This window comes from Oncorhynchus nerka, linkage group LG1, assembly GCF_034236695.1.
Source record: "Oncorhynchus nerka isolate Pitt River linkage group LG1, Oner_Uvic_2.0, whole genome shotgun sequence".
Taxonomy (NCBI): Eukaryota; Metazoa; Chordata; class Actinopteri; order Salmoniformes; family Salmonidae; genus Oncorhynchus; species Oncorhynchus nerka.
Window position 1 is genome coordinate 34,814,476 of NC_088396.1, and position 23,114 is coordinate 34,837,589.

The 23,114-nt window shown below is 44.6% G+C and overlaps 1 protein-coding gene across 2 annotated transcripts; it reads left to right on the forward strand.

Moving 5' to 3' along the window:
• The first annotated feature begins 278 nt into the window (after positions 1-278).
• On the forward strand, positions 279-23,114 carry LOC115129632 (protein HEG-like). Of its 2 annotated transcripts, none has more exons than XM_029660219.2 (14): positions 279-881; positions 8,429-9,937; positions 10,106-11,218; positions 11,414-11,530; positions 12,342-12,479; positions 13,815-13,918; positions 15,530-15,585; positions 15,811-15,962; positions 16,725-16,859; positions 18,936-18,978; positions 19,081-19,118; positions 19,298-19,385; positions 19,577-19,754; positions 20,554-23,114. In XM_029660219.2, exons 1-14 carry the CDS (start codon positions 545-547, stop codon positions 20,695-20,697), a joined length of 4,152 nt encoding a protein of 1,383 aa, XP_029516079.1. In that variant the 5' UTR covers positions 279-544; the 3' UTR covers positions 20,698-23,114. The 2 variants fall into 2 exon arrangements, with proteins under 2 accessions (XP_029516079.1, XP_029516089.1); XM_029660229.2 differs by having other exon boundaries at positions 282-434.

Below are 23,114 nucleotides of genomic sequence, written 5' to 3' on the forward strand. Positions count from 1 at the left end.
TACATAGCTTGTATTTTGGGGATGTCCCCATTGCAAGCAACTGTAACCATTTGGAACTTTGTTCACTAGCAACAATGTAACATTTACAGAAATATCAAGTCGACATTTCATCTGAGAGGTTTGCACTCCAAACTTGTGGGCATGCATGTAAAGTCTACTATAGTATCTTACACTAAAGAAATCACAGCAAAATACCAGATTCAGAGATTCTTGATATTCTGAAGTCTAGTTGAGTGTAACAATAGCCCACATCCCGCGGAACCTCAGCCTACTAGGGCGGAATTGGGTGGAAACCACTATCGCTGATGTGTGTGGGAGGAGCTTGGCGCCTATGATGTGATAACAGGCTTCTGTTTCCAGCACCACTGCACCACTTCACGGTCTGCAAACGTATTAAAATTCATCGGATCAACTGATGTTTAGGGTCTCCGAAGGTATTTAAAATTATACATTTTTGAAAAATATAGTTTCTGATGGTGGCTGTGGGCACTTCGCTGCTACTTGTTTGGAATATACGCCTACCCGCCGCCGTTTTCGGGTCGTTATGATTATGGAAACCTGCTATTTGAGTCACGTAGTCCTAACCCGTCTTTCTCTGTTGGTCCTCTTGGTCGTTCTGAGACCCCTCAATGCGTGGATTTACACCTCCAGCAGCAACGATATGGATAGGGCACTGGTAACGGGAGTATACTTCTCTCCCCGGGTTACTAACTCTGAAGAAATAACTGCCATAACTGCCTTACCAAAATACTTGTTTACTACTCCGGAAACTTCTACGGACTTTAGGGAGGTATCATCACCATCATCTGGAACAGAACTCCACCACAGAGTCAGGCATTCCGATGAGAGTGAGACACGGGCGTTGAGTGAAGACAAATTAGGTAAGGTGCAGTATGGTACAGACATATGGAAGAGTGCACCCTTGGGCTTCGAAAACGGGACAAGAGTTCTACACACTGTCCCATCCCGTTATGTGGCAAGGGTCGCGCAGAGTGACAATATTTAAACCTCAGTCATGATTTGATCATTGTATGTAGAAGCTATAACGGATGGTTTATTACATGTTTACATGATTCTTGATCAACATTCCTTGGGTCCACTTGAACTAATTTAAAATGACGGCATTTAGGCTGATAACCCCAGAACAAAATAATAAAAAACATGGATACATTTAAAATATGGATACAATGATTGCGTAATTTGCTGACAGTCAGAAACCAACATTTAACTTACTGAATGACTAGGTTATATAAGGCCATATCTGTGGGCTATCAGAATTGTACTTGGAATTCCCCACCTGAACCTGGTGGTTTTTCCACACTGACACAAGCTTCTAACCATGTTTCCCCCTCCTGTTTGATGGTTTTGGTGGGTTATTTTCTTGTAATCTAGTGCAGGCATCCCCTCAAAGAAAATCAACTGGCCTTGTCCCCTGTCATTCATTTATATGCCTATGGACATTTGATGTAGCCTTATCTAAGCCATAGATATATATAATTCATCATAGTGATCATTTGAGTCATTATACTAAAATATCATAGGCAGCTGATAGCCTAAAGTAGATTAGAATTATACACCTTGTATTGAACAACTTCCAAGGTATACCTTTCAAACCAATCAATGTATTTGTTGACTCATGTTTCAGGACTTCTTATGAGGTATTGCCAGTGACTACATGTGGAGAAAGTGTTAACTCTTTCGGTGAATAATTGTTCATGAGTTATTATAGCTTCCTTGTAAGCGTACTACGGCCACTGCCAAGACGTCTGAACCTTTATGGCACAGGGGGCAGTGTGCTTGCCTATTACCTGCAGGTTTGCTGGCTCAAGTCCAGTTCTCGTTGTCCCTTCTCAATCACTACATCGGTGGCAACAGCTGGGATAACCACAATGTCTCTCAGGCCTTTACCGGAAGAATGCCTCAGTCTGCATTGGAGTTTGTGAGAGAGGTACATTTTCCGCTTTTCCAGAAGGTGAAGAGTGTCATCTCTCCATATAGAAGTGTAACAGAGTGCATTCTCTTCTGTGGCGAACAGGGCGCAAACCAGCAATCATCTGCACAAAAACATGCACTAAGCCTACAGAACTCAAAGCCAACCGTTTTAGCCAGCAGAGCAAGAGCCACTCCGTGAGTGACAGTTGGCTTTAGATCAGGGAAGGTGTGATGTCACAGATGTACTCCAGCCAACATACTATGGGCAACTATCACATCCACTTTATAAGTCACTGTCAAGAGCTCTGAATCTGGACCTTAGGGAATGGGACCAGGGAATAGGACCAGAGCCCGGTCAAAAGTTATGATGCATTTCCATACAGGATTTACCCCAGTGTTTTACCCAGAAGGCTCAGAATTTTCTGTTTCCATCTACGGGGGCCGGCACCTCTGTTTCACTGGGCCATGGCTCCGGCAGACCTGCTTTCACCTGGGGCCAAAGCCAGGCCACTGATACTTTTCAGCCAGCATTTACATTACACTGACTGACTGTGACCTTTAACACCTTCTCACAAAGCATCTGTTTTGATTATGCAGAGGTTGTTGATTCTGCATGCATCAGTTCAGCTGGGCCTCCACAAAACTCGGCTAGCCGAACCGAAAGAGTGTGCTCACATACTCCCTTAAAAGATCTTCACTTGAAACATTTGAAAAAAGTGGCAATAATACTGTTTGTCACTTTTGAGACGTCGTAGCCAGTATACACACAAAATAGTCAGAATTAATCTAAGATAACTCAAGAAATCTGTCATGAATTTTTACCGAGAAGATTTTAATCGCGCAATGTTTTACGCAATGAAAAAAAATGTGCATGAAAATGAGTCATATCTCATTGAATGACAACAAAGACTTTATTGAAGAATCCCTGCTGTTGACCAATTAACGACGAAGGGGACGTAGACTTCGGCTCCGAACTTCGGCTTGCCTCCAGAAAAAAATGTGTCTGCACGAACAGCCGAAAAAACCCTCACTGAAGTCCAAAACGAACAAAAATGTCACAAAATGTCATCATAATATATGCAGAAACTTTTCCAAACCGTTTTCGGCTGGGAAGCATGTGGACGCCTTTACTGTCAGCCCTAGCTATGGAAACACAATTACACTAGAGTTTGTATTAACATTAAACACTGGCAACTCACTGGTGTGGCGGTAAGTCTCCATGGAAATGCGGTATAAATGCACTATAAAGAGAATAGGGTGCCATTTGGGACAGAAGCCATTTCATCATCATCATGAACTGGGAGCCACAGAAGTAAAAAAATAAAAATAACTAAACACACAAAAGCTAACTTCTTGGTCCTGCCAGCACCAATAGTGCTCCATTCCAGTCTGCTTTTGATTACAGTGTACTGAATGCAGGGCTAAGCCAGCCAGTTAGGCCAGTGGACTCCATCCAGAGAGCTTTAGTTTAGAGGAAAATGGCCTAATTCTCTAAGAGTGTGTCACAAATGAAACCATTTTCCCTATATATTGCACTACTTTTGACCAGGGCCCATACAGTGCCTTCAGAAAGTATTCACACCCCTTGACCTTTTCCACATTGTGTTGTGTTACAGCCTGAATTTGAAATGGATTAAATTGAGATTTTTGCGTTACTGGCCAAGTGTCACGACTTCCGCCGAAGTTGGTCCCTCTCCTTGTTCGGGCGGCGCTCACCGGTTTTCTCGTCACCACCGATCCATGTTTCATTTTCGATTTGTTTTGTCTTCATTATACACACCTGGTTTCCATTCCATAATCATTGTTCCCTATTTAACCCTCTGGTTTTCCCCCTTGGTTTTGTGCGTGTTTGTTATTGTCAAGTTGTGTCATTTTGTGACCTGGATTATTTTGTGTCCTTTATGGAATATTGTTTTTGAGTAAAGTATCGGTTATTACTCATCTCTGTGTCCTGCGCCTGACTCCGCCTTACCCACATCACCTAGACATTTGACACCTAGACACAATACCCCATAATGTCAAAGTGAAATTATGTTTTTAGAAATGTCTACAAATTCATTAAAAATGAAAAGCTGAAATGTCTTGAGTCAATAAGTACTCAACACCTTTGTTATGGCAATCTTAAATAATTTCAGGAGTAAAAACTTGCTTAACAAGTCACATAATAAGTTGCATGAACACACTGTGTGCAATAATAGTATTTAACATGATTTTTGAATTAATACCTCCTCTCTGTACCCCACACCTACAATTATTTGTAAGGTCCCTCAGCCGAGCAGTGAATTTCAAATGGAAATTCAACCACAAAAACCAGGTAGGTTTTCCAGATCCTCGGAAAGAAGGGAACCTATTGGTTGATGGGTAAACATTTAAAAAGCAGACATCTAATATTCCTTTGAGCATGATGATGTTATTCATTACACTTTGGATGGTGTATCAGTACACACAGTCACTACAAAAATACAGGCGTCCTTCCTAACTCAGCTGCCAGAGAGGAAGGAAACCGCTCAGGGATTTCACCATGAGGCCAATGATGACTTTAAAACAGTTACAGAGTTTAATGGCTGTGATAGGAGAAATCTGAGGATGGATCAACAACATTGTAGTTACTCCACAAAACTAAACAAATTGACAGAGTGAAAAGAAGGAAGCCTCTACAGAATAAAATATTCCAAAACATGCATCCTGTTTGCGACAAGGCACTAAAGTAATACCGGAACATAAATGTTTCAAAGCAATTCACTTTTTGTCCTGAATACAAAGTGTTATGTTTGGGGAAAGTCCAATACAACACATTACTGAGTAATGTTATGGGTATGCTTGTAATCATTAGGGACTGGGGAGTTTTTCAGGATAAAAAATAAACCGAAAGGCAAAATCGTAGATTTCCACAAGACACTAGGAGATTAATGCACCTTTCAGCGGGACAATAACTAAAACAAGAAGACAGTGAATGTTCCTGAGTGGCCGAGTTATAGTTTTGACTTAAATCTGCTTGAAAATCTATGGCAAGACTTGAAAATGTTTTTCTAGCAATGATCAACAACCAATTTGACAGAGCTTGAAGAATTTTGAAAATAATATTAATTTAATGTATTTAACCTTTATTTTATGGGCAAATATTCTACAATCCAGGTGTGCAACGGTCTTAGAGACTTACCCAGAAAGACTCACAGCTGGTATTGCTGCCCAAGGTGATTCTAACATGTTTTGACTCAGGGGTGTGAATTGTTTATTTCTAAAAACGTGTTTTAATTTGGTCATTATGGGGTATTGTGTGTAGATGTGTGATAAAATATATTTCATGACTTTTGAATTCAGGCTGTATGTAACACAACAAAATGTGGAATAAGTCCAGGGCTATGAATAGTTTCTGATGGTACTGTACGTCTCTGGTCAAAAGTAGTGCACTATATAGGGAATACGGTGCCATTTGGGACGCATCCTAGGTCTCTCTCTCTGTGGAATGACTGTACCGTTGCTGTACTCTTCTTCCCGCTATCTGCATACTGTCTGACAGCCTGACTGTTTGACTGTGTCATTGCTATGTGTTACATTCAGGATGTTATCTAGCACAGACAGCGCTCTTCCTTGGCAGTGGCAGTAGGTTATTGTTCCAAAGCTCCCCAGCAGCAGTGTTGAGTTAGTGGAGAAGTGCCAGGCTGACAGACAGGCAGACAAACAGGCAGGCTGCCACAGAGTAGAGGGGTGGAGATTTCAGGCCCCAGACCATCTATAAACCCAGCTTTAGGCCTAGGTGGAGTTTGTAGGCCCTAGTAGTAGTGGTGATACGGACAGGAACACACCACACCCCGGGTCTGTTTTGTTCTCATACCATGAAATAGCCTACATGTGTCATCTTCACGTGTAGGCCAAGAACTACTGCCCTATCTTAGTAGTAGGAGGTCTAGAACTACCATATCTTAGTAGTATGAGGCCTAGAACTGCCATATTTTAGTAATAGGAGGCCTAGAACTGCTATATCTTAGTAGTAGGAGGTCTAGAACTATCATATCTTAGTAGTATGAGGCCTAGAACTGCCATATTTTAGTAATAGGAGGCCTAGAACTGCCATATCTTAGTAGTAGGAGGCCTAGAACCTCCATACCTTAGTAGTAGGAGGCCTAGAACTGCCATATCTTAGCAGTAGGAGGCCTAGAACTGCCATATTTTAGTGATAGGAGGCCTAGAACTGCCATATTTTAGTAATAGGAGGCCTAGAACTGCCATATTTTAGTAATAGGAGGCCTAGAACTACCATATCTTAGTAGTAGTAGGCCTAGAACTGACATATCTTAGTAGTAGTAGGCCTAGAACTGACATATCTTAGTAGTAGTAGGCCTAGAACTGCCATATTTTAGTAATAGGAGGCCTAGAACTACCATATCTTAGTAGTAGGAGGCCTAGTCATGTATCTTTACAAACGGAAACTTAATTGGAAAAAAACAAAGCAATGAACATACCAATTAATTGTTAGATTTAAATGAGATTTGTATACTTTTTAGCCTTTAGTCCCCAAAACCTGTGTACTACGTCACAAATGTGTATATATGTGACCGACCGGCTTGATTCGGTCTTATGTTTTACATTGGATAAAAATAGAGACAGAGCTAGAAAATGGCATATCATACACTACAGTTGAGGAACAATGGGAAAGTAATTCTGCTTTGAAAGTTGATAAACCTGTAACCTCACTTTTGAGAAAATGGCCCTTGAATATTTTGGTAAACCTACTGGAGAGCTCTTCTTTGTCTACACCCATTTTGCATAGTTTTTACCCTCTTAAGCCTTAGCCCCGCCCATCTCTTTAAGGATTCACATGTGAGGCCATGTAATAATCAACCAAAGATTTCAAGACTAAGGGCTGGTTTATACTACAGGTGTATTAATTAATTAAATCTGGAGTGCCAGAGTGCACCCTGGGTGTTCATAACCTCAGAGCGTTGTCACAGATCATACACGTAACGTTAGCTAGCGAGCCATACAGCTGATGTTAGCTAGCTACCTAACAGTATGCTTTAACTTGAAATGAAAATTATTTTCTGACAAAATTTGAAATGTGTAATATCTGAAAATGTAGCTAGCTAGACTGTCTTACCTGTATACATGTATGGACGTTTCTCCCTCTCTGTCGCGGATGCCATGGTTTCCCTTAGTTTGATGATGTAATCGGGAGACAGGTGTTTTATACAGCTTTCTGTGTTCTCTTTTCGACTCCCACTGCATATTTGCAATCAAAGACCAGGATTTTCTCCATCTTCTTAGCTATCATACTCTAATTCCACCGGGCCTTCCACTGATTTCAAAACTCGGTCCTCCAGAAAGTGGAGAGCAACACTTTGATATCTTAAAAAAAGCCGTGTTAGAAAGGATTATCTACAAATACTGACCAGCTCATGTTATAGACAGAAACACGCTACATGGCAGACCATTCCGAACCCATCTGCCGGCATGTCCAGCCCATCCATTATCTCTGCCAATCATGGCTAGCAGGAAGGTTCCCTCTTTTTCCATGGCTAAACCAATTAGGCTTATAATTGAACCATTTTATTCGTTTACAGATGGCATACAAGTTTGTTATTAAGGCACATGAAGGTTCACATGTTCCAGAAGGCATTTCTGCCAAAAAACACATTTTGATAAATAAATAATAGTTTACGTTCAAATGGCTCTCCTGTCAATTAGTGACTCTCGACATACGCCCAGTTTCCTGAAATGAGTCACATATGTGCACCCTGTCATTGCTCTCTCTCTCTCGCTCTACTGTGTGTGCGTCTTGCTAGCTGTCACTTAAATGGCGAAGGGCTGAAGCTCATTGGCTGAAACTCAAATTGCTAGAGGGCTGTCCAAATAGGGGTACATGTAGGCAAGATGGCAGCGCACATCTTCCAAAAAACGGTCACTTTCAAACTAGGGATTTCGTGGCTAATTGAGGTAAAACCGTAATTCTGCTTATAGATTATGCATGTATGAACTACACATTGACACATCCATCACAAAGCGGGAGGTTTAAAAAATACTAGCAGAGCATGTCTTTAACTGACTGTTTTCAAAAAGCCCCAAAAAACTGTGAGCCAGAGAGCAAACTCTGCTTCAATATGAACCCAAACAACGTCTGCAGTTTGACAGTATTATAACATCTATGGCTTCTGCTATGTCAGCTTAAGGAAGGAAATGGCAAAGTCCCAAAGGCCAGAGTCACCTCCATATTTAGGGCCCAGGCTTTTGTTAGGGTAGACAGGCCTGGCTGCCAATTGTTCTCCACCCAAAATCAGAACAGCTGCAGGCAGCAACTCCTGACATCTCCCCTTTTAGAGTTTGAAGCAAGATACAACCTCTCTGGGGCCATCTGGTGGTCCAGACATTTAGGTTTTTGTTTTGGGTGTCTTTCTTCCCAACTTTTTATGTAGGCCTATGTTTCACATAGCTTTCCTTGAATACAGAAAACACATACCTGTCATCCTTTTTGAATTGTATTTATATATTTATTCTTCAGCAACTGAACAAAACATACGTCTCTCCTCGGGCTCAACCAGTTGGACATCAGAAGGAACCCTTGGTTTGTCGACGGAGCAGAGGAGCTCTACCATTGTAGTGTCTACAGAGGCTACCACACAGTGGGAAGACAAGACCAGGCTAACACCAGACCACCTACCAGAGGCCTACTCTGGGCTCCCAGCACAGCTCAGGGCTTTGACTGAAACAAAACGCTCAGTAGAACTTAAGTCTGTGTCTGTTACGGAAGCCAGACCACCTCAGGACAGCCCTGATGCTGACAGCAGTCTCAGAAGGGACCAGTCCACAAACCGAGGTACGGTGGATCTCAGAGAAGACCAATCCACAACCCAAGGCACCGTGGGTCTCAGCGAGAACCAGTCCACGAACCAAGGCATTGAGGGCCTCAGAGAGGACCAGTCCACAAACCGGGGTACTGTGGGTCTCAGAGAGGACCAGTCCACAAACGGGGGCACCTTGGGTCTCAGCGAGGACCAGTCCAATATCCGAGGCACCATGGGTCTCAGTGAGGACCAGTCCACAAACCGAGGCACTGAGGGCCTCAGAGAGGACCAGTCCAATATCCGAGGCACCATGGGTCTCAGTGAGGACCAGTCCACAAACCAAGGCACTGAGGGCCTCAGAGGGGACCAGTCCACAAACCAAGCTACTGTGGGGCTCAGAGAGGACCAGTCCAATATCCGAGGCACCATGGGTCTCAGTGAGGACCAGTCCACAAACCAAGGCACCGAGGGCCTCAGAGAGGACCAGTCCACAAACCGAGGTACTGTGGGTCTCAGAGAGGACCAGTCCACAAACCGAGGCACCGTGGGTCTCAGAGAGGACCAGTCCACAAACCAAGGCACTGAGGGCCTCAGAGAGGACCAGTCCACAAACCGAGGTACTGTGGGTCTCAGAGAGGACCAGTCCACAAACCGAGGCACCGTGGGTCTCAGCGAGGACCAGCCCACAACCCGAGGCACCGTGGGTCTCAGAGAGGACCAGTCCACAAACCGAGGCACCGTGGGTCTCAGCGAGGACCAGCCCACAACCCGAGGCACCGTGGGTCTCAGAGAGGACCAATCCACAACCCAAAGCACCATGGGTCTCAGCGAGGACCAGTCCACAAACCAAGGCACCATGGGTCTCAGAGAGGACCACTCCACAAACCAAGGCACCGTGGGTCTCGGCCAAGGACAGTCAACAGATACTCTCAGGCAGGAACAGTGGACCGACCTAGGAACCATGGCTCTCCCCATCCCTGTCCACACAGACCGCACCTACATCTCCTCCACTATGAGTCGAGCGGGAGAGAGGACCTTACTGTCTGTGAGCTCCAACAGCACCTCCATGTACCCTAAGGACTCCACCTTGGGCCTCCCGACCAGCCGCACCGGTGCCGGGGCTGGGGATGTCACCGACAGGATACCCTCCACTGGACCTGACCATGGGCATGACGCTACGTCTGGGTCTGACTCTCACCCCCACTCCAACACCAACTCTTCACAAGGTAAACAACCTTCTGAAATTCCCTCTTTGTGTATATGTATATACAGTATGTATATGTCTACCGGGGAGAATGGGATATGCAAAATACTAATTTCCATTTCTCATGTTGTAAATGGACAAAAAGTAATCTTCTTCTCCCTCTTCCTCTTCTTCTACTTATTCTAAACAGAGACGCCTGGTGGTTTGTCCTCCAGAGGGACCAACCCGCTGACTGAACCCCCCAATGTGACCCAACAGCAGGACCTAACCTCTCTGATTTCGGAGGGAACCCCCTACTCCACCCCCCCTCTCAGCGTGGCTGATAACCACAGCAGACAGGACACAGACACAACAGACTCCAGTCAGCCTTCCAGAGGCAGGACGTCCCAGACAGAAGATGGGGTCCCTGATTCTTCACAGCCCCCCTTCCTGTTTTCAGAAGGACCCAGTCATCCCAGCACCAACACCTCTCAGGGAGGAGATAGAGATACTCCCTCCATCATGGTCACCGGGTCTGGCACTTCCACAGAGTCCTCCACAGGTGCCCTCAGCACCCAGGGGGGCCAGGGTGAGACAGAAGGAGTCACATCACTCCACACAGAGGACACACCTACCATCGTAGGTCTAGCTCTAACTACTGCTCACCCGACGCTACGAGAAAGTGCCACCGCCCTGGACGACTCCCTGTCCCGGTTCATCTCAAGCCAGCCTCCCTTTGTCCCCAAGACAGAGCAGCCATCGCCGGCGGTGACCACAGAGGTCCTGATGTCCACCACATCCGTTACCGTTACGATGACGTCACAGGTCACTGAGGAGGAGACCTACAGATTTACTACGGCAACCAGCACCACACTGACACCCCCTCTGGTTACGACAAGGATGGTTCAGCTTAGCACCACCTCCGTCGAAGCCCAGACTCAACCCACCACCATCCCTACCACCATTACCACTGAGACCACTCTGGGTCTCCAGACCTCGGCTTCAACCCCCCTGCGCCCAGCTACACTTCAGACCCAGACCCAGGAGCCCTCAACAGGGGTGAGCTTCACCGACGTCACCAGCTTCACCGATGTAACCACCTTGCCCCTGGAGACCAGCACGGCCACACCGGGGAACACCACGCCTCACAGCGGCCAGGACATCACCACTACCACTACTACAGCCTCCTCTTCCTACAGCCACAGCACCACCACCAGGAGCACAGTGGAACTGCACACTACAGGGAAACACACTGACAGGGGGACCACTGAGGTAGAAGTGACCGCAGCTCCAATGGACATCAGATCTACATCTCAGACACCAGGTTTGTCAACAATATATCCTTTAAAACTTTTATTCTGCTAAAGTTAGTTTTTCCCTGAATTTAGCTGGAAACGTGGAATTAAGATGTGTGTATTCCCAAAGCCTAATGACTGTTGTTTGGAACAATGAAGAAAATCTATGAACTGCATTGATATGAGATGTAGTACATCAGTCTGAATCCATCTCTCTTCTTTAGGTAGTGCCTGTGAATCCAACCCCTGTCTGAACGGAGGTGAGTGTGGAGAGACCTATGGAGGGAGGGAATTCACCTGTTACTGTCTGTCAGCATGGACAGGACCTAGCTGCAATGAGGGTGAGTTCAACCTATCATTCCCAGCCTTCTAGGCAGAGTTCACCTGTCCAGTGTTTGTGTTCTTTTGCCCATCTTAATCTTTTATTTTTATTGGCCAGTCTGAGATATGACTTTTTCTTTGCAACTCTGCCTAGAAGGCCAGCATCCTGGAGTCGCCTCTTCCCTGTTGACGTTGAGACTGGTGTTTTGCGGGTACTATTTCACGAAGCTGCCAGTTGAGGACTTGTGAGGCGTCTGTTTCTCAAAATAGACACTCTAATGTACTTGTCCTCTTGCTCAGTTGTGCACCGGGGCCTCCCACTCCTCTTTCTATGGCAGCAGCACAACATGGTAGCAGCACAAAATATGGTACAAACATTATTGGGCACAGACAACAGCACAAAGGGCAAGAAGGTAGAGACAACAATACATCACGCAAAGCAACCACAACTGTCATTACGAGTGTCCATGATTGAGTCTAGGTGACCCTAGCAACCTGGCCGAGTAACAGAGGTGTGAACAACCTGTATACAACCCATAGGGAGATGGATGCCTAATGCAGCAGCTATAGAGCCCCAAGTCTCTTGGCCCAGGACCCCAGAGAGTTTTAGTGAGGGTTTAATGATTCAAGTTTTGTGCAGTTTTGTGTAACTGATCTCTGTCATCTGTCCTCTGTCAGCTTTCCTCTGTCCTTGTCCTCTGTCTATGTATCTGTGTTGCTTTGTTTGTCCAGATGTGAAAATGCCTTTATATTGCTGATTGTATTCACTATAGTCATCTTGTCCTCTATGTTCACACTGCCCTCTCTGTCCTCTGTCTCTGCTGTGTCCAGATGTGGATGAGTGTGAGATTGGCCCCGGCCCCTCGGGCCCATGTCCCAGTGACTCTACGTGTGTTAACACCAGGGGCTCCTTCAGCTGCGAGTGTCCCCTGGGCCTTGACATTGAGAACGGACGAGACTGCACGCGAGGTACGGCTTAACAAACAGTACATACAGCCTTTGTTTACGGTCTCATATGACGATAAAAATATAAACAATATTTAGCTCTTTATTTTTGGGGTGATGTTAAAGTAAGCCAGTTGCACTACATACAACTAAACATACATGCTTTATTTACAAGTCTCATATCACATGACAATATAAGCAATACGCAGGGCCTTGTTTAGGTTATATTAGATCAAATCAAATCAAATTTGATTGGTCACATACACATATGGTTAGAGCGTTGGACTAGTAACCGAAAGGTTGCAAGTTCAAATCCCCGAGCTGACAAGGTACAAATCTGTCGTTCTGCCCCTGAACAGGCAGTTAACCCACTGTTCCTAGGCCGTCATTGAAAATAAGAATTTGTTCTTAACTGACTTGCCTAGTTAAATAAAGGTAAAATAAAAATATTTAGCAGATGCAATTGTGGGTGTAGCGAAATGCGTGTGTTCTTAGCTCCAACAGTGCAGTAGTATATAACAATTCTTAACAATACACACACGTCTAAAAGAATGGAATTAATAAATATATGAATATTAGGTCGAGCAACGTCGGAGTGGCTAAAATACAGTAGAATAGAATACAGTATATACATACAGTATGAGATGAATAAAGCAGTATGTAAACATTATTTAAACATTATTAAAGTGACTATTGTTCCATTATTAAAGTGGCCAGTGATTCCAAGTCTATGTATATGGGGCAGCACCTCTTAAGGTGCCGGGTTGCGTAACCGGGTGGAAGCCAACTAGTGATGGCTATTGAACAGTCTGATGGCCTTGAGATAGAAGCTGTTTTTCAGTCTGTCGGTCCCAGCTTTGATCCTTCTGGATGATAGCGAGGTGAACAGGCCGTGGCTTGTGTGGTTGATCAGGTTATGTTATAGGTTATGTCAGCCATCATCAACTAGATTGTAGATTTTTTTTCATAACAAGATGATTGGGGGGTGGAACATAATTACAAATAATTTGTAGACTGCAAATTGACTGCTATTAGCCCAAACAGATATAATATTTTACTAAAACATGATTTCCAACCTTGCTTACATTTGTATACGATCACGTTTCTCTCTATTATGCGTCAGAATACTTTGGAACAAATAATTAAACCACCCGCGGGGGAAATTCGATGCAGGTGTTGCCAGTTGGGGGACCCTGGGTTATGTTATTAGGTAATGATAAGATAAGACACTACTAATCTTATTGATGTATTCATTCTCAATAAAGGGTTAGCTATATTTCATTAGTTGAAAGAAATGACTGTAAACTTTAGAGACAGTCTTGAACCTTAGTTAACCACAGTGTCTGTTTACCTCTACAGCAAAAACCTTCTTGGGGACGTTCAGTGTCAACAACTCTCACTATGACCCACTGCTCTCCAGGAGCGCCACACTGCATGAGATCCAGAGAGAGATCAACCAGCTGGTAAGGACAGGGACAGGCTGGGAGTTGCAGAAGGAGGGAATATTCCCTGTATACCTTCCTGAATATTCCCTGTATACTTCCCTGAATATTCCCTGTATACATCCCTGAATATTCCCTATATACATCCCATAATATTCCCTGTATACATCCCTGAATATTCCATGTATACATCACAGAATATTCCCTGTATACATCCCAGAATATTCCCTGTATACATCCCAGAATATTCCCTGTATACATCACCTGAATATTCCCTGTTTACCTTCCTGAATATTCCCTGTATACATCCCTGAATATTCCCTGTATACATCCCAGAATATTCCCTGAATATTCCCTGTATACATCCCAGAATATTCCCTGTATACCTTCCTGAATATTCCCTGTATACAACCCTGAATATTCCCTGTATACATCCCTGAATATTCCATGTATACATCACAGAATATTCCCTGTATACATCCCAGAATATTCCCTGTATACATCCCAGAATATTCCCTGTATACATCACCTGAATATTCCCTGTTTACCTTCCTGAATATTCCCTGTATACATCCCAGAATATTCCCTGTTTACATCCCTGAATATTCCCTGTATACATCCCAGAATATTCCCTGTATACCTTCCTGAATATTCCCTGTATACAACCCTGAATATTCCCTGTATACCTTCCTGAATATTCCCTGTATACATCCCTGAATATTCCCTGTATACCTTCCTGAATATTCCCTGTATACATCCCATAATATTCCCTGTATACATCCCAGAATATTCCCTGTATACATCCCTGAATATTCCCTGTATACATCCCTGAATATTCCCTGTATACCTTCCTGAATATTCCCTGTATACATCCCTGAATATTCCCTGTATACATCCCAGAATATTCCCTGTATACATCCCTGAATATTCCCTGTATACATCCCTGAATATTCGCTGTATACATCCCAGAATATTCCATGTATACATCCCAGAATATTCCCTGTATACATCCCTGAATATTCCCTGTATACATCCCTGAATATTCCCTGTATACATCCCTGAATATTCCCTATATGCATCCCTGAATATTCCCTGCATACATCCCTTAATATTCCCTAGATACATCCCTGAATATTCCCTGTATACATCCCTGAATATTCCCTGTATACATCCCAGAATATTCCCTGTATACATCCCAGAATATTCCATGTATACATCCCAGAATATTCCCTGTATACATCCCAGAATTTTCCCTGTATACATCCCTGAATATTCCCTGTATACATCCCTGAATATTCCCTGTATACATCCCTGAATTTCCCTGTATGCATCCCAGCATATTCCCTGTATACATCCCAGAATATTCCCTGTAACCAGTCATTTTGGAATCTCTCAAGAATGTTGGTATGTTTGCTAGATTACCGGGAGTTTTGCAACCCTAGTGTGGAGAGAGGAATGACTATCACTGACATTGTGTATTTGTTGTAATGATGCAGCAAGCCTGTTCAATCAATTTGATAGATGTATTAGGAATGTAAGGAAGACATAGTTCATGTATTATAAATGATTAAATGTGATCATGCCCAACTAATAATATTTAGACCCCCCTCTTTTTTTTTTTTTTTTTTACAGCTCAATGCCTCATTATCAATTCTGCATGGTTACCGGCGCTCTACTTTGAGTAAAAAGTGAGTTTCTTCTCCCCCCATAAGATTGTCTTTGCACAACATGCATGACAACATTGCATGTAAAGTGTAATAAAAAATCAAGCAATACCAATACACTCTTGATACATTTAAAAGGACTTTATTGTAATGGATGTTCAATAGAACAACAACTTTACAACTCTGACGCTTTTTGGGATTTAAATGGACTTTAAATCAAGTTTGCTGTCATGTGTGTGTGTGTTCCAGAGGAGTTCATATCTCTGCTGTCAACATGTTCTCCCTCTCTGCTGACGTGACCAGCTCTGAGGTCTACGACAGCATACAGATGTCTCTGAACAACTGTAACAGCACTGCTGGACACTGTAGAGTGGTGGTCACTCACCAGCTCTCCTATCAAGGTACAGCACTCTCTACATCCCTCTGTCATGTGCTCTCATTTATTTTTTTTGTCATTTAGCAGATGCTTTTATCCAGAGCGACCTACAGTTGGGGTTAAGTGCCTTGCTCATGGGCACATCAGTTTATTTTTTATCTAGTCAACTCAGGGATTTGAACCAGTGACCTTTCGGTTAATTACCCAGCACTCTTAACCACTAGGCTACCTGCCGCCCCGCTCGTCTTCCTCCATTCATCATCCTCAGTCCTTCTCCCTCGTCTTCATGACCAATCCTCTCCTCTTTACACTAACCCTAACTCTTACCCTGAATGACTATAACGGCGACAGCATACAGATGTCTCTGAACAACTGTAACAGCACTGCTGGACACAGCAGAGTGGTGGTCACTCACCAGTGCTCCTATCACGGTAACAGCACTCTCTTACCTCCATCTTCCTCTCTCAACTTCCTCCATCCACCGTCTTCCCTTCTTTCACCCTCAGCTTCATGACCCATCCTCATCTCTTTCCCCTAATCCCAGTCTTAAAGGATTAGTTCATCCTAATTTCAAAATGACATATTTGTTTTGTTACCTTCTAAGCAGCCTGTGGGGACAAAGGCAGAATTCAATCCATGCATTGGATTTGTGTACGCCGTCACTGCCACCATCTGCTAACTTTAGCATTTTCTAGCCCAAAAAACGAAACATTAGCATGTTTTACATTTCATACCTGACCCTGCTACAGCCATCCTAATCTACCCCTCTCCTATCTCTGCCCCTCAGTTGAGAGTCTGTGTCTGGCCCAGAACACCCAGTGTCACCTAGAGCGTTCCTTCTGTGTCGACTCCAATGGGACAGCCTACTGCCAGTGTCAACCAGGGTACTTCAAACTCAACCCTGAGGACCAGTCCTGCCTAGGTGAGGCCTGAAACGAGGATAAGGTGGAGGGTAGTCCTACATCTTGTCTAGGTGAGGCCTGAAACGAGGATAAGGTAGAGGGTAGTCTTCCGTCTTGTCTAGCTGAGGCCTGAAACGAGGATAAGGTGGAGGGTAGTCCTACATCTTGCCTAGGTGAGGCCTGAAACGAGGATAAGGTGGAGGGTAGTCTTCCGTCTTGCCTAGGTGAGGCCTGAAACAAGGATAAGGTGAAGGGTAAGTCCTACATCTTGCCTAGGTGAGGCCTGAAACGAGGATAAGGTGGAGGGTAGTCATCCATCTTGCCTAGGTGAGGCCTGAAACGAGGATAAGGTGGAGGGTAGTCATCCATCTTGCCTAGGTGAGGCCTGAAACGAGGATAAGGTGGAGGGTAGTCATCCATCTTGTCTAGGTGAGGCCTGAAATGAGGATAAGGTGGAGGGTAGTCATCCATCTTGCCTAGGTGAGGCCTGAAACAAGGATAAGGTGGAGGGTAGTCCTACATCTTGTCTAGGTGAGGCCTGAAACGAGGATAAGGTGGAGGGTAGTCCTACATCTTGTCTAGGTGAGGCCTGAAAAAGGATAAGGTGGAGGGTAGTCCTACATCTTGCCTAGGTGAGGCCTGAAACAAGGATAAGGTAGAGGGTAGTCCTACATCTTGTCTAGGTGAGGCCTGAAAAAAGGATAAGGTGGAGGGTAGTCCTACATCTTGCCTAGGTGAGGCCTGAAACAAGGATAAGGTGGAGGGTAGTCCTACATCTTGTCTAGGTGAGGCCTGAAACGAGGATAAGGTGGAGGGTAGTCTTCCATCTTGTCTAGGTGAGGCCTGAAACAAGGATAAGGTGGAGGGTAGTCTTCCATCTTGTCTAGGTGAGGCCAGAAACGAGGATAAGGTGGAGGGTAGTCCTACATCTTGTCTAGGTGAGGCCTGAAACGAGGATAAGGTGGAGGGTAGTCTTCCGTCTTGCCTAGGTGAGGCCTGAAACAAGGATAAGGTGAAGGGTAAGTCCTACATCTTGCCTAGGTGAGGCCTGAAACGAGGATAAGGTGGAGGGTAGTCATCCATCTTGCCTAGGTGAGGCCTGAAACGAGGATAAGGTGGAGGGTAGTCATCCATCTTGCCTAGGTGAGGCCTGAAACGAGGATAAGGTGGAGGGTAGTCATCCATCTTGTCTAGGTGAGGCCTGAAATGAGGATACGGTGGAGGGTAGTCATCCATCTTGCCTAGGTGAGGCCTGAAACAAGGATAAGGTGGAGGGTAGTCCTACATCTTGTCTAGGTGAGGCCTGAAACGAGGATAAGGTGGAGGGTAGTCCTACATCTTGTCTAGGTGAGGCCTGAAAAAAAGGATAAGGTGGAGGGTAGTCCTACATCTTGCCTAGGTGAGGCCTGAAACAAGGATAAGGTAGAGGGTAGTCCTACATCTTGTCTAGGTGAGGCCTGAAAAAAGGATAAGGTGGAGGGTAATCCTACATCTTGCCTAGGTGAGGCCTGAAACAAGGATAAGGTGGAGGGTAGTCCTACATCTTGTCTAGGTGAGGCCTGAAACGAGGATAAGGTGGAGGGTAGTCCTACATCTTGCCTAGGTGAGGCCTGAAACAAGGATAAGGTGGAGGGTAGTCCTACATCTTGTCTAGGTGAGGCCTGAAACGAGGATAAGGTGGAGGGTAGTCTTCCATCTTGTCTAGGTGAGGCCAGAAACGAGGATAAGGTGGAGGGTAGTCCTATATCTTGTCTAGGTGAGGCCTGAAACGAGGATAAGGTGGAGGGTAGTCTTCCATCTTGTCTAGGTGAGGCCTGGAAGGGTGGAGCAAGCAGACGTTAAAGCATACCATAGCAAAACTTTTTGCAATGCAAAACAAAAAACACGTAGTCCCTGCGGGGTTTCAGCGCGTTTTCTTCGTTTTGGTGCCTCGTGAATATGACCCAGCCTCGGTCAAACATATCTTATGTCAAATTTACTTTATTTATTTTCATTTCATTTTAGCATATATGTACAGTGTAGTAGTTTCTATATGTACAGAGTAGTAAAACAAAAATGTTGTTGCTTTGAAATGATTGTAAAATTACATCTTACAGAATGCGGGGATGGTTTGAAATGGGTCAATGGAACCTGTGTCAGGTAAGCAGTGACAACTCTAATGATCTAATCCACTGGACCATTCCATTAATACATGTTATTAATGATTTTTTGGTCTTATATTTGGTTGTTTATATCTTTCAGGTGCACATTTGGATTTGGAGGATTCAACTGTGGAAATTGTAAGTAGGAGACTTTTAATGACTTAAATGATAATTTAAAAAGTGTGAGAAAAAGATATAATGGAGAATCAAGACAACATTTGAATCACTTAACTCCTTAGTTGTTGTCATGGTTATTCTTTCTGCACTCACAGTCACAGCGTAGACCTCCAGTTTAATCATAACATTGTGTCTTCTAGTCTACAAGCTGATAGCTGTGGTGGTATCGCCAGTAGGGGGTGCCCTACTCCTTGTTCTCATCATCGCTCTCATTGTCACCTGCTGCAAGTAAGATTCCATGACACTATTGCTGTAGTTATAACCATTTAATAACACAGTAGTAAGAGGACAACCACTAATTCCTTATTCTCAGTCCATGTTGTGCCATATTAGAAAAATGTAATTGACCTCACAATTTGTAATAACTGTTATAAGTGTTTATAAAATAATTGAGTGAACTTATAATATTTTTTTTACAGGAAAGACAAGAATGACATCAACAAGATCATTTTCAAAAGTGGCGATTTTCAAATGTCGCCGTACGCAGAGTTCCCAAAGAGTAACCGTGTTTCTATGGAGTGGGGGAGAGAGGCCATCGAGATGCAGGAGAACGGTAGCACCAAGAACCTGCTACAAATGACAGACATCTACTACTCTGTATGTATAGACACTACTACTCTGTACATATAGAATCTACTACTCTGTACACATAGATTCTACTACTCTGTACATATAGATTCTACTACTCTGTACATATAGAAACTATACTCTGTACATATAGAAACTACTACTCTGTACATATAGATTCTACTACTCTGTACATATAGAAACTATACTCTGTACATATAGAATCTACTACTCTGTACATATACAACCTACAACTCTGTACATATAGAAACTACTACACTGTACATATAGAATCTACTACTCTGTACATATAGAAACTACTACTCTGTACATATATAAACTACTACTCTGTACATATAGAATCTACTACTCTGTACATATAGAAACTACTACATTGTACATATAGAATCTACTACTCTGTACGTATAGAAACTACTACACTGTACATATAGAAACGACTACTCTGTACATATAGAAACTACTACACTGTACATATAGAAACTAGTACTCTGTACATATACAACCTACTACTCTGTACATATAGAAAGTACTACTCTGTACATACAGTATACGTCTATGTACTCTATGTATAAACATGTATTCTCTATAAGCACAGACATCTAGCGGTACATAAAGAAACAAAACACAATGTTAACACATAAACATAGCAATTCACTAGAAGACAATAGACAAACCAATTAGACAGAAGGGCCACTATGTTTGTTATTTTTGGTCCACCATAGCAGGTAAGGATTAGCCTACACCGCTCTCTTTCTCTCTCTCTCCCCCCCCTCCCGTTGATACTGACCACCCCATATCTGTGTTGCAGCCTGCGTTACGTAACTCTGACCTAGAGCGTAACGGCCTCTACCCGTTCTCTGGCCTGCCAGGCTCCCGTCACTCCTGTATCTATCCCGCCCAATGGAACCCTTCGTTCATTAACGACGACTCACGACGTCGGGACTACTTCTGACGCCCAGCTACCCCGCCTCTGGTCCTGCCTAGCCAGCCAACCCCACCTCTGGCCCTGTCTAGCCAGCCAACTCCGCCTCTGGCCTTGCCTAGCCAGCCAACCCCATCTCTGGCCCTGTCTAGCCAGCCAACTCCGCCTCTGGCCCTGCCTAGCCAGCCAACCCCACCTCTGGCCCTGCCTAGCCAGCCAACACCGCCTCTGGTCCTGTCTAGCCAGCCAACTCCGCCTCTGGCCCTGTCTAGCCAGCCAACTCCGCCTCTGGCCTTGCCTAGCCATCCAACTCCGCCTCTGGCCCTGCCTAGCCAGCCAACACCGCCTCTGGTCCTGCCTAGCCAGCCAACCCCACCTCTGGCCCTGCCTAGCCATCCAACTCCGCCTCTGGCCCTGCCTAGCCAGCCAACACCGCCTCTGGTCCTGCCTAGTCAGCCAACTCCGCCTCTGGCCCTGCCTAGCCAGCCAACTCCGCCTCTGGCCCTGCTTAGCCAGCCAACTCCACCTCTGGTCCTGCCAAGCCAGCCAACTCCGCCTCTGGCCCTGCCTAGCCAGCCAACTCCGCCTCTGGCCCTGCCTAGCCAGCCAACTCCGCCTCTGGCACTGCCTAGCCAGCCAACTCCGCCTCTGGCCCTGCCTCACCAGCCAACTCCGCCTCTGGCCCTGCCTCGCCAGCCAACTTTGCATCTGGCCCTGCCTCGCCAGCCAACTCCGCCTCTGGCCCTGCCTCGCCAACCAACTCCACCTCTGGCCCTGCCTCACCAGCCAACTTTGCATCTGGCCCTGCCTCACCAGCCAACTCCGCCTCTGGCCCTGCCTAGCCAGCCAACTCCGCCTCTTGCCCTGCCTACCCAGCCAACTCCACCTCTGGCCCTGCCTCACCAGCCAACTCTGCCTCTTGCCCTGCCTCACCAGCCATCTCCGCCTCTTGCCCTGCCTAGCCAGCCAACTCCACCTCTGGCCCTGCCCCACCAGCCAACTCCACCACTGCCATAAGCCTAATTTACACACCTTCTGCTTCACTTCAACGTCCACACAAGGTCTGCATCTGCGCACCTCCTTGGCAAAGTGTCCGAACGGACAGGAGTGGACATTCGATTTTGCGTAATTTTGTTTGAGTGGACCAAGCGGACAGCTCAGAAGTGGAAGGTGTAAATTAGGCTTTAGCCTGGTCCCAGATTTGTTTGTGCTCTTGCATACTCCATTGCTGTCCTTGTCAAGCCAAACATGGCAATGAGTGATAAGGAGTTGGCATGGTAGCATAAACACACTGGCACGCAGGCTACCACTGCCTGGTCTCCAGTCAACCACATCCATGATTAAGTGCACCAAAAACACTTCACACTGATTTGATCAGTGCAAATTTGATCATATGATTTGATCGTATGTCAAAAGCAATAATAAAAGCAATCCATAAATGATAAAAGTTACGGTGTATACCATGTATTCATAATATGTGGGTGCATGTCTGTCTGTTCTGCAAAGTGTGTGTGTGTCTGTGTGTCTGTGTGTATGTGTGTGTGTGTGTGTGTGTGTGTGTGTGTGTGTGTGTGTGTGTGTGTGTACTGAAAAAGCAGGTTGAAAAGAGAATGCTGCAAAAAACTTGTTTTGTGTGTGTCAAGTATTGTTACATTGTGTAAAGATATTTAACGGCATGTCCGATGGAAAATCAATGTACTGTATTTGTCAGATGAAGAATAGATGCACCAAAGTGGTTTCCTATGACACATTGAATGATGGTCAAGCTGCTGTCTGTCGATCGGAACAGTACAACAGTTTTTGTAATTTATTGAATGTATTTCAACAGTTAAAAATGTATGAAGACATTTTCAACATGTTGCATTATCAGAGGGACTCATACCCCACCCTGTTCTGTAGGGACAAACATCTGAAGTTTGGAACACAAAAGGCTGTGTGTGTGTGTGTGTGTGTGAGTGGACGCGTGTGTGGATGTGTTTAACTATACTTGTGGGAACCCACATTTGACTAACTGGGGATATTTTGTTGGTCCCAACAAGGTCAAATGCTATTTCAAAGGGGTTTAGGGTTAAGGTTAGAATTAGTGTTAGGGTTAGAATTAGGTTTAGGGTTAGGATTAGGAGCTAAGGGTTAGGTTTAAGGTTTGATTTTCAGGTTAGGGTACGGGTTAGGGTTAGGGAGAATAGGATTTTGAATGGGACTGAATTGTGTGTCCTCACATGGTTCGTTGTACAAGACTGTGTGTATGTGTGAATCTTGGATTAATTCAGTTCAATAAACATGCTAAGTGTCAGCTCTCATTTATGGTTTGCATAGAGATGTACTATATTTGTAGATAGAGTACCCTTTTATATCTTTGTTGTTTTCCTTCTAATATGAATGGTCTATTACCTCTGGCGTTTTAGTCAGACATGCATATTTAATAAATAAAATAACATTCTGTACAA

Bases quoted from the DNA above. Each gene is read 5' to 3' on its own strand.
- LOC115129632 (XM_029660219.2), top strand. From the start codon at position 545: ATGATTATGGAAACCTGCTATTTGAGTCACGTAGTCCTAACCCGTCTT. The intron at 11,531-12,341 runs GTGAGTTCAACC...TGCTGTGTCCAG, and splicing joins AGGACCTAGCTGCAATGAGG to ATGTGGATGAGTGTGAGATT. The intron at 13,919-15,529 runs GTAAGGACAGGG...TTTTTTTTACAG, and splicing joins AGAGAGAGATCAACCAGCTG to CTCAATGCCTCATTATCAAT.